This window comes from Phyllobates terribilis, unplaced genomic scaffold (assembly GCF_046119375.1).
Source record: "Phyllobates terribilis strain yellow unplaced genomic scaffold, ASM4611937v1 Scaffold_5447__1_contigs__length_51612, whole genome shotgun sequence".
NCBI classification, from domain to species: Eukaryota; Metazoa; Chordata; class Amphibia; order Anura; family Dendrobatidae; genus Phyllobates; species Phyllobates terribilis.
This window is the reverse complement of record NW_027368194.1, coordinates 40739-51613: the sequence shown is the minus strand read 5'-3', so window position 1 is coordinate 51613 and position 10875 is coordinate 40739. Positions and strand designations below refer to the sequence as shown.

At 36.9% G+C, this 10875-nt stretch overlaps 1 protein-coding gene across 1 annotated transcript; it reads left to right on the top strand.

Annotated features, from left to right (window-relative positions):
* Nucleotides 1–1121: 1121 nt before the first annotated feature.
* LOC141250223 (uncharacterized) lies at nucleotides 1122–9155 on the top strand. The gene is made up of 16 exons (XM_073669890.1): nucleotides 1122–1187; nucleotides 1396–1617; nucleotides 2146–2184; nucleotides 2259–2359; nucleotides 2404–2481; nucleotides 2529–2817; nucleotides 3548–4003; nucleotides 4814–5230; nucleotides 6022–6264; nucleotides 6336–7046; nucleotides 7126–7271; nucleotides 7957–7999; nucleotides 8160–8253; nucleotides 8339–8563; nucleotides 8874–9020; nucleotides 9073–9155. The coding sequence occupies exons 1-16, from the start codon at nucleotides 1122–1124 to the stop codon at nucleotides 9153–9155; spliced, it is 3360 nt and encodes a 1119-aa protein (XP_073525991.1).
* Nucleotides 9156–10875: the final 1720 nt, after the last annotated feature.

Here is a 10875-nt window from a genome sequence, read left to right as displayed (position 1 = left end):
GAACCGGGGAACCGCTGGTTCCAGCCCAGTTCCCACCGGTTCCTGAACCCCCAGTTTGGGTTCCGGAAGCCGGTTCCGGTTCCAAACCGGGATACTTTTAATAAAAAATATATTTTTGTTTTTAGAATAAATTGTTTTTAAATATGTAAAATAATTTATTTATTAAAAAATTGGTAATATAACTTATTAAGATTTAAATTAAACAACCTTTAACCTTAATTTTATATAAAATATTTTTTAAAACTTATAGAATCAGCGGTTCGGAACCTGCACCGCTGGTAGTGGAACCGTGGAACCGCCGGTAGTGGAACCGTGGAACCGCCGGTTCCTGGTTACAGAACCGGTGAATCTCCTTCGTGATCTCTCATAACAACTACTCTCCAGTTTCTCTCTTATGGGCATGAGGCGCGCCTTTCTCTTTGGTGACTTTCCTATTCTGGCAAGCTACATCTTCACTCTCGTACATTTCTAGGAAATAGGACGCGGGGCGCGAGTTGACCCGCGGGACACACCTTACCGTCTAGAACTGCACTTCTCTTCAATTCCACTCAACTTCTGTAGCTCAACTCAAACACAACCAAAAAAACGTGTAAAAATCCTCAAATACCATACTCGACTTCGTAATTCGGATCAATATAACTCTATCAAAACAACTCAAAACTGCTATACAAATGTGTTAAAATGTGCAAATAGAGCTAGTAGAAATAACTCAAATCATTGCTAATTTTTCGAAAGTGCGCTTATAGCTTGTGGTAAAATTGCTCAAGTCGAATCAACTCATGTCAAACTTTTATAAGATATCGAAGAATTCACAAAATTCCAATGCGGTAGGATTTGCCATATGGACAAGTTGGTCTAACTATAATCCTACTCAAACACCTTAACCGAATTAAAATCAAAGAAATAAAGATGTAAATGGAAAAGATGGTTATAATATCAGGAGATAGTTACAAGAAAATATTAAATTAATAGGTTATTTTTTTTACAAAACTATCATGTGTATTTTTTAAAAAAAATTATAGGACCCAATAGCCTACCCTTACTTGCTAGCCCTTCACTCACACGACTAGGGGAATCAAACACGAGAGTAGAGATGGCCTCGGTTCCGGTTCCTGAGAATTATGAAACGGAACCTTGTGAACCGGGGAACCGCTGGTTCCAGTCCGGTTCCTGAACCCCCAGTTTGGGTTCCGGAACCTTTAACCTTAATTTATTTAAAAATATATTTTTATTAAATATATTTTTAATAAAAAAATTGTTTTTAGAATAAATTGTTTTTAAATATGTAAAATAATTTATTTATTAAAAATTCGGTAATATAACTTATTAAGATTTAAATTAAACAACCTTTAACCTTAATTTTATATAAAATATTTTTTAAACTTATGGAATCAGCGGTTCGGAACTAGGAACCGGCAGTTCCACAGTTCCACTACAGAACCGGTTGCGGGTCCAGTTCAAGTCGGTTCCGGAACCGGCGGTCCCAAAACCGTCATAGTCACAAAACCTTCATGGTCCCAAAACCGGAAGTTCCAGTTCCAAAATGGCCATAACAAGAGGATCATGTTCAACCCTATGATCACCACTCGACCAAGTGCCCAGGGGCTAACTATCACTGTAAATTTGTCAGGGGCTAACTATCATCTGTAAATTGGAAATAGGTATTTCTAAAAAAAAAAGAGTCACTTATATGTATGAAATTTAAAAGAACTAATAGCAACGGTTATTTAGTCCCAACCTTTCTTTGATTACATGTATTTATTATTTAGATAGATTTTTTCTAAATAAATATTTATCTTATTTTCGGTAAATGTGTAATTAGTTAATATTTTTTTAACATTTTAAACTTTTTTTCAAATGTGCAAGTATTTATAAAAATACTTTTTAACTACTCCCTCCGTCCATTTATAAAGATTCCACTTTCCTAATCCGGCGTCCCAAATATAAGTCTCATTTGCCATTTTTAGAATTCTTTTAAACCCAAAATTTACATTCCCAATACACTTTTACATATCCCAACACACTTTTACCCATCATCTATCTTCATTAAATTACCCTTTTTTTTCCTCTCTCCTCTAATAATTACAATTTTCACTTTTCTCTCTCATATTTAATTTCTTCTTCATAATTTCTTAAATTTTCTAGAAAATACCAAACGAGATCTTTATTTATCAAACGGAGGGAGTATAAACTAATTTTCAAAAACAAAAACTCTTTATTATCAAGACTTTTAATAAATCCAATTTCGTGCGTGACAGAGTCCATCAACTGAGTCGTATCCCAACCAAACTACCGTTGCTCTAAAGTCTAAACCGAATTTGATAAATAAAATCATCTTCGTTCATCCCAGATTGTTTCCGTACTACTACCGTAAATATCTAAGTCGGTTTTTTTTTCTGCTAGGTCTGGCGGAGAAGAAATTGAGGAGAAAGGACGCTTAGCGAGGGTTTGCAAGTCAAACCTAAAAATCGGGATAGGCCAGTGAGTATAGCGAATTCAGGTGTTGTTGTTGATCAATTTGTCTACAGAACATGCAATTCGGGGCAACAATTGGCGGCGGCGGAGGCTGGTAAAAGAAGTTTTAGATACTTTCTCCTTCGGTGGCTGCAGCTGAAGTGGCGGGGGAGTAGGATGGGGAAGGGGAAGCAGAAAAGCAGCAGTGGTGGAGGTCGACTGTTGCCAAATTCGATCAGGATAATTGGCTCGTGTCTTAGGAATGTTTCGGCCAACGCCAGCACCGTCGCTTCAACAGTACGCTCCGCCGGTGCTACCGTAGCCGCTTCAATATCCGCTCCTTCCGCCGATCATAAGGATCAGGTGAATTCAGATAACTCTGTTGTACGTGTTTTTTTTTTCCTTCCCACTTTTGACTTGAGTGGTGGTATTACCATCGGGAAGACGTTTGTGCTTTGCTTGCTTCATAGTTTTCGTGTTACAGACCATCAGTATTTATCCGGGGTTATTAGGGAAGAAAGAATCCAGCTTCCATCAAGGCTTGGTTGAAAACTTGAAATGATTCGACCAGATAAATCTCATTGATGATTATACAGATATGTGAAGATGCTCCTATGAACTGAAGAAGGAAAAAGAATAAGGCTCGACTCTATTTATAGTACTATTTTAATGTAGTATATGAATTCTTATGACCAATTATGGAGTTTGATCACAAATCACAATGCATTTACATGTGTCCTTAGCATCTTCTTTTAGTAAATATAAAGACGTAGAATCTACCATTAAACTGACAATGAAGAGCATATACTGATACAGCAGATGCTAAAATGTATAGTGTATGTAGCTGTAACTCCAGCATGCTTTGCTTCAGGTTGCTACTGGAAGAACTACTGTCAAATAATGGACTACTTATAACATACTTTTGTTTCTGAGGGCTTTTATTGGTGCACCAAGATTCAGTCAGATTCTTCTTTACTTGTTCGTCAATTTTATATGTTGGCTCATTCCTATATTCTATTTCTGTTTTCATAATAATCTGGATGTTCGAGAAGTGTCTGCTGATTTGTCTTTGCCCTTTATCATTGTTGTTCAGGTCACATGGGCAGGCTTCGACAAACTAGATGTTGAATCCTCTATTTGTAGGCATGTTCTGTTGCTTGGTTATCGGAATGGCTTTCAAATTCTTGATGTTGAGGATGCTTCAAATTTCAGTGAACTCGTCTCAAAGCGTGATGTTGGTCGTGTCACATTCTTACAGATCCAACCTATCCCTCTGAAATCCAATATTGGAGAAGGGTTTAAAGCATCTCATCCATTGCTTTTGGTTGTCGCTGAAGATGAAACTAACAGCATCAATCATGTTAGAAATAACACCCATTCAGCAACAGTGGGAGGGGATGTTCCTGTTGTCAATTCTGCAAACTCTCCCACTACAGTTCGATTCTATTCCTTGAAGTCTCACTCCTATGTACATGATTTGAGATTTCGGTCACCTGTGTGTATGGTTAGGTGCAGTTCACGGATAGTGGCTGTGGCGCTGGCAACACAGGTAATATAGTAGATCTTGTGACATGAGTCAATTCTACTGCAGGAGTCATTTTCTAAATACAAGTCACATTATAGATATGCTGCATTTGTGTTGTTTATCAAAACCTCTCTGATTATATGCATCTATTGCTCTGCTTCAGAATCACTTCCTGAAAATGTTTTTAAATTTTTTTTTCTGAAATGATCGTCCAACTATGTAGTACGGAAACAGAAACGGGGACACGTTCACGGTAGGACACGGGGACGCGGCAAATCCAAAATATAGAGAAATAGGTCATGGCAGGACATGGCGATATAATTATGTATTATTTTAAAGATATTGTTAAAAATATTATATCAAACCTTATAAGAGAGGAAAAAATGATATTCAATTGCATATAATGATTAATAATAAATATTAACGATAAATATTTTTATGTCATTATAGGAAGAACACTTTCAAGATTAGATCACATCTTTATGTTGATTTTTGAGTATCTGGATTATAAATATATTCAAAATTCAGTAAAATCGATTCGAAGAAAGAGGTTGGATCTTTGAAAAATACAAGACAAACGAGTCCGGGTGCTTCCAAAGTGTGTCCGATTTGTTGACCGTGTCTGAAATCTGTCCAACTGTGTCCAAGTATGTTCGCGTGTCCTAGATATGTCGGACACAGACATGGCCCTCTTCTATGTGTGTCCGTGTATCATAGTTGTCCAAGGGTCCCTAGTAGGTCCTCTAGTGTTTATCAAGTTGATTACTTCATTTTTCTATATGGAATCAAGGAATATATTGACTGGTTTAGGTCTGAATGAATTATATATTACAGATACACTGCTATGATGCTTTGAATCTGGAGAACAAGTTTAGCGTTCTAACCTACCCTGTTTCTCAAATGGGTAATGTTGGTTGTGGTCCAATGGCTTTGGGACATAGATGGCTAGCATACCCTTCAAATAACCCACCTCTGCTGAACACCGGTCATCTTAGTCCAAAAAGTGCCTGTTCTTCTACTGGTTCTATTGCATCTACATCACCAAGTAGAAATAGTGTAATGGCCCGCTATGCAATGGAATCTGGTTGGCATTTGGCAGCCGGTATTGTAAATCTTGGAGATAAGGGATTCCAAACTATATCCAAATACTACCAAGATCTTCTTCCTGATGGTTCTAATACTCAAACATCAGTGAGCTCTGGCTCCATGGTTAGTAGACCTGCTTCAACAGAAACAGATCGTGCTGGTTTGGTAAGTCCTTTGGATATTGTATTCTTTTAGCTTTTATTATGTCTATTAATTAAGTTATATGTGTTTCTTAGGGCTTGTTCATTGAGATCCATTACAATGGCCTTTCTCATTATAATGCCCTTTTTTTCAAAAAACCTACTTATAATACTTGGGAGTTTGTGCAAGAAAAAAATAATATAATAATATCAATGGCAGGATACATGAGTAAAAATGAAGAGTTATTGGAAATAATTATCTTTGCAGCCGAACGGATTTTTCTCCAAAAAGTGCTTATCTTTTATAAACCAATTATAATGTTTAAGATCGAACATACCTTTAGTAGATGAATCCTTGGTGCAAGAGATGTCTTCTACTATGCAAAATGATAGAATTCTTTGGGATAATGATAGTTGCATGATTATGATTATTTCATTATATCTGCATTTGGTGGGTGTTCTTACCAGCTGGAAGGTATCTGCTATATATTTTGTCTAGAAAAGGTCTCCTTTTTTCCTTTTTCTTTTTCTGTTGTTCTCTAAACTAAAGTTTTGTATTCTTTCTTTGCATGTGATTCTAGTAATTTTAACATATGACCTTCCTTTCCCTAGTTTGCCCCAATTCACCTCCCGTTATGTAAGGGTTTGTTCGGTTATGTCTTTACAAAGACAACATTTTATAAACACTCAGATTTCATAATTTGAAAACTACTTTGTTCACCAATTAAGTACGTTAATGTTAAAACAGTACTTCTAATTCACTTCCCAAACAAAGTGTAATTGTCTGATACTCTATTTTCTAAATTTGTTGCACAGGTTGTGATTAAGGACTGTGTTTCAAGAGCTGTAATATCCCAGTTCAGGGCTCATAGCAGTCCCATATCCGCCTTATGTTTTGATCCAAGTGGGACCTTACTCGTCACTGCTTCAGTAAACGGCAACACCATCAACATTTTTCGTATAATGCCTTCAACTAATACCGAATCACCCTCGCGCAACCATGATACATCCTCATCGTACATACACCTTTACAAGCTCCATCGCGGAATAAGAGCTGCTGTTAGTATTTCACTCAATTCTGCTTCTTGAGTCATCATGCTTATTTATGTACTTTTACTTTTTCGGTGTAGGTGATTCAAGATATATGCTTTAGTCATTATAGTCAATGGGTTGCTATCATTTCCTCCAAGGGTACTTGCCATGTCTTTGTTCTGTCACCTTTTGGTGGTGAAGTTGGGTTTAAGGTTCGTAAGTGTGAAGGTGAAGAGCCGTCTTTATCCCCAGTGTTGACTCCTCCATGGTGGTCAACATCAACTCTTTCTATGAACTCAATCTCATTTACACCTCCGCAAACTATGTCCCCTGTGGTGGTGAGCCGTATCAGAGATAACACCTCTGGCTTGCTGAATTCAGTTAATTCTGTTTCTGGAAAGTCTTCAGTTCCATCTGGTGCTCTTTCTGCCATTTTCCATAACTCCATCCATGGAAAAGGATCAAATTCATTGGAACATCTGTTGGTATTCACTCCATCTGGTCATGTAGTTCAACATCAAATTCACCCATCTCTGGGCCCACAACAAACCGCCGGTGTTAATTCAAGTAGTCAATCACAAGATGTGGAGTTGAGTGTTTGCATTCAGCCTCTTCAGTGGTGGGATGTGCGTAGAAGATTAGAATGGCCTGAGAGAGAGGAATCCATCTCCAAGATTCCTTCCGGAAGGCCAAGTAAGGAGATTCTAAGTGATGAGTCATCGAATTCTAATGAGCGAGCTCACTGGTACTTATCCAATGCAGAAGTGCAATATAACGCTGGAAGGCTACCGGTGTGGCAGAGTCCAAAGGTATGTTTCTTCTGTCTAAGATGGTGCGTTAGATTTAATCTTTATTTTTGTCTGGGTTTTTATTTTGCTCTTCCATTAGATATTCTTTTGCGTGATGAGCGCTTCAAGGTTCAGGAGCGCCGTGTTTGGGGAGATTGAGATCGAAAAGATTCCAACGTTTCAGATTGAGATTAAACAGAAGGACTTGCTGCCTGTTTTTGATCGTTTTCATACCGTCAAATCTACGTGGGGGTGAAAGGTGCTTAACAAGTATATATTGTCTAGAAGTAGGCTGTTATCTACTACATCTACTCATTTGATTTCAGTTGATAATTGATAGAATTTCAGAAGCATGAGCATTACTGTCTCTGCTTGTCTAATTCTCATGCTCACGTTCATATCACACAACATACATATTTAGTTGTTATCAAGTACAATATCTTGTTCATCTGTGCATAGCTAAGCTAGTATGATAAAATCATGCAGCATAGGCTGTGTATGGGTTGAGTGCACATATACCAAAGTGAAATTATAGTCGCTTTGATTCCTTAATTTTACGTTTCATATGATAAATGGATTTGGTTGCTCCTAAGATAATAACAACTTCCTATGTTGGATATTATAGGGTTTTATTTAATTTTTGTTTCTTTTTTAATGATATTCTTTGATTCTTTCTCTTGTAAACTTAAGTATACATCTTCCTTGCATATTTTGTATCTTTTTCTGAGTACTCATGTAGGAAAATTTGGAACTTCTTATAATAAATGATTTGATTGATCTAATTTAATTTTATTATTTTGTTTCTTTTCAATTATATTATTTGATTCATTCTCCTAAAAACATAAGTACACGTCTTCCTGGTATATTTTGTATCTTTTCTCCTTGTATACGAGTTTTTCTATATTTTATGACTATATGCTTACAAAACTAGACTAACTGCTGTCATTAATTCACTGTACCAAGGAGATATGCCTGTACAATCTTAACCGTTCACATCATTTCCTATTGAGTAGATCTATAGAATCCCTATTCCTTGATTGTAAATTATGTTTATGTGGTTGCTTTACAAACAACAAATCTGTCGTTTTTGCAGAGGCTTGTCTGGGGAAAAATACGCTCATTCTATTCCGTCAGAATCAAGATATCAAAAGGACAGAGCAATCGAAGAAACTATTATTTCCCCACTCCAAACCAGCTTCACTTAGCTCCACTGAAAGCTCTGATGGAGGTCAGCCATCAAATTTGCCAGTTGATACATCATTTTGAATACTTACGCGCTTAAAAGGGATTTGCTTTTCTTATCTCTTCATCAGGATCATCAAGAAGGATGGAGAATCTGATCGACCTAGATCATATCAACACCGACAAGCCATCTCTGAACAAGGATGTGAAAAATAAACTCCCCTTACTTGTTTCTGACGGTGCATTTCTACCAGCTGTGCAAGGTTTAAGCCATGGAAAATTGGAGCTTGAGAACGAGAAAGAAGAAGATGAGGGAGACGATATGCTTGGAGCCATGTTTGCCTTTTCTGATGAAGGTAACATTGCACATACATGATCATTGCCTCTACTCATGAGGTCATAACTGCAGCATGATTTGAAATCAATGAATGGAGAAAAAAATGTACCATTGTTCATTGAAGATCTTACTGTTATATACACTGGCATCTCGTTCGCCCTCCGTGTTTCCCTCTCTATTTATGATTTTCTGGCTTGTAAATTTGTGTAAATAGATAGATGTGATTTGTGTAAATAGGTAGCTGTGATTTGTGGGAGGGAAGAGGCTTGTTATTGATGAAATTATTAACGATATTCATAGTTTGTTTACGGATTGAATAACCTCCCTAGAGGTTTCTTTCGATCTTTTCTCCCCTTTTCTCAGAGGCACTTGTGCATCAAAACAATTCTTACTGGATGTGCAAAACAATTCTTACTGGTTTTGTATCATCTTCAGTCTAGCCGCTGTTCCTACATGGGTCGGACCTAACGTTGAAAGTATTGGGCTATAACACATGCAGATCAATCCATCTCCTTCTTATAAATAAAGGCAAGGAGGTTGTTGCTGAAGAGAATCAAACCCGTGATCTTTTATCATATCCTCTTTACTTGGAGAGATATATCAACGAGTGATATCTCTCCAAGTAGAGAGGATATGTTAAAAGGTCAGGAATTGATTCTCCCTGATAATAATCTCCCTGCCTTTATTTATAAGGAGGAGATGGGTTGAGCTGAATTCCTGATGCCTTCCGCGCTAGATCCGACCCATGTGAGGGTAGCAGTTAGGCTGGAGATGTTATAAAAAATGCATTTTCTTGTAACATTTCTAATCTAGCCGCTGCCTCATCCTGGACCGGAGCTAGCGCTGAAGGGGCTACAGTCCAAGCCATCTCGCCTTTGTAAATAAAGGTAGGGAGATTGTTGCAAAGAAAAATCGAACCCTGACATTTAGCATATCCCCCTTACTTGGAGAGATATATCACTACGTATAGTATGAAAAAAAAACATTTATGAAGTCTTTTTTAACCGCGTAGCAAGAAAAAACTACTTGATAATTTCATAAAAATGAGAAAAATTTCATAATAAAATATCTTTTAAATACCTTTCAAAACTAGACCTGTTCTTTGTACCAAAAAAATAATTTTGAGCTCTTCTCTTTAAATATTGTTTTATTCATTTATTTTTTAATTTCCTACTTCTTAAACTACAGCAAATCTAACCTAAACTAAAAACAGAAAGAAGCTATATTACAATATGTTTATATGTTAACTTCTTCCTCCCGTCCTCCATAGTCATCTCAAAACTTCCACTATCACCAGTTTACTGTCGGCCACCACTACAGTAGCCAATACCATGCAACGCTTGTCACCACTCCAGCCACCACCCCACAACAACCGTGCTCTTTGGACAACAATGTGCAGTCTGCAACACCATCCACCGCCATTTACACATTCCTTGTGCCCGAATTCTCGTTGTTACTAGTTATTATTGTTTATATTAAATTAGAATAAGAGTTTACAATACATCAGCCTATACGGAATTAGCTTTACATGAAGTTAGGCTTTACACGAAATTATGATAGAAATTTACAATAAACTAGTCGGACATAAAATTAAGTTTACATGAAATTAGATTTACACGGAATTATGCTTAAACAAAGCTATGGTAGGTGTTTAAAATAAATTCGCCTATATAAAATTTGGTTTTCATGAAATTAGAATACAAATTTACAATAAACCAACTCATATAAACTTAAGCTGACACAAAGTTAGGAATTGAATTCGAAACAATGACTTTTAACCTTTTGCAAAAAAATGCATTCAAGCACAATTTCTCTACTCCTTACACTCCCCAACAAAATGGAGTTGTTGAGAGAAAGAACAAAACATTAGAAGAGATTACTAGAACCATGATTATCTCTAGTAATCTTTCTCAGGATTTCTAGGTTGAGGTTGTTACCACAGTTTGTTACATTCTCAATAGGCTACCATTCATCTTTTAATTAAACTCCTTATGAGTTGGACAAAGGTAAACCCCAAACATCTCTCATCTAAGGATTTTTGGTTGTCATTATTTTGTGCTAAATGTTGGCATGAACAAACTTGGAAAGTTTGATGCCAGGAGGAGTGATGCATGTATTTTCTTGGATTACACTCCTAAGAGTAGTGCATATGAAGTGTTTAAGACTCGCACTAAGAAGATCGTTGAAAGTGTTCATGTTGAACTCAATGAGTTTCTTGCAACTAACCCTCTACATGACCCAATTAAGGGTGGAGGGAACACCGTTCCCATCTCTAGTGTGGATTTTGATGATGATGTTCCACCGGCAAAATCAACTCCCGTGATTCCACCA

Bases quoted from the DNA above. Each gene is read 5' to 3' on its own strand.
- LOC141250223 (XM_073669890.1), top strand. From the start codon at position 1,122: ATGAAACGGAACCTTGTGAACCGGGGAACCGCTGGTTCCAGTCCGGTT. The intron at 2,482-2,528 runs GTGAGTATAGCG...ATTTGTCTACAG, and splicing joins CTAAAAATCGGGATAGGCCA to AACATGCAATTCGGGGCAAC. The intron at 5,231-6,021 runs GTAAGTCCTTTG...TTTGTTGCACAG, and splicing joins AAACAGATCGTGCTGGTTTG to GTTGTGATTAAGGACTGTGT.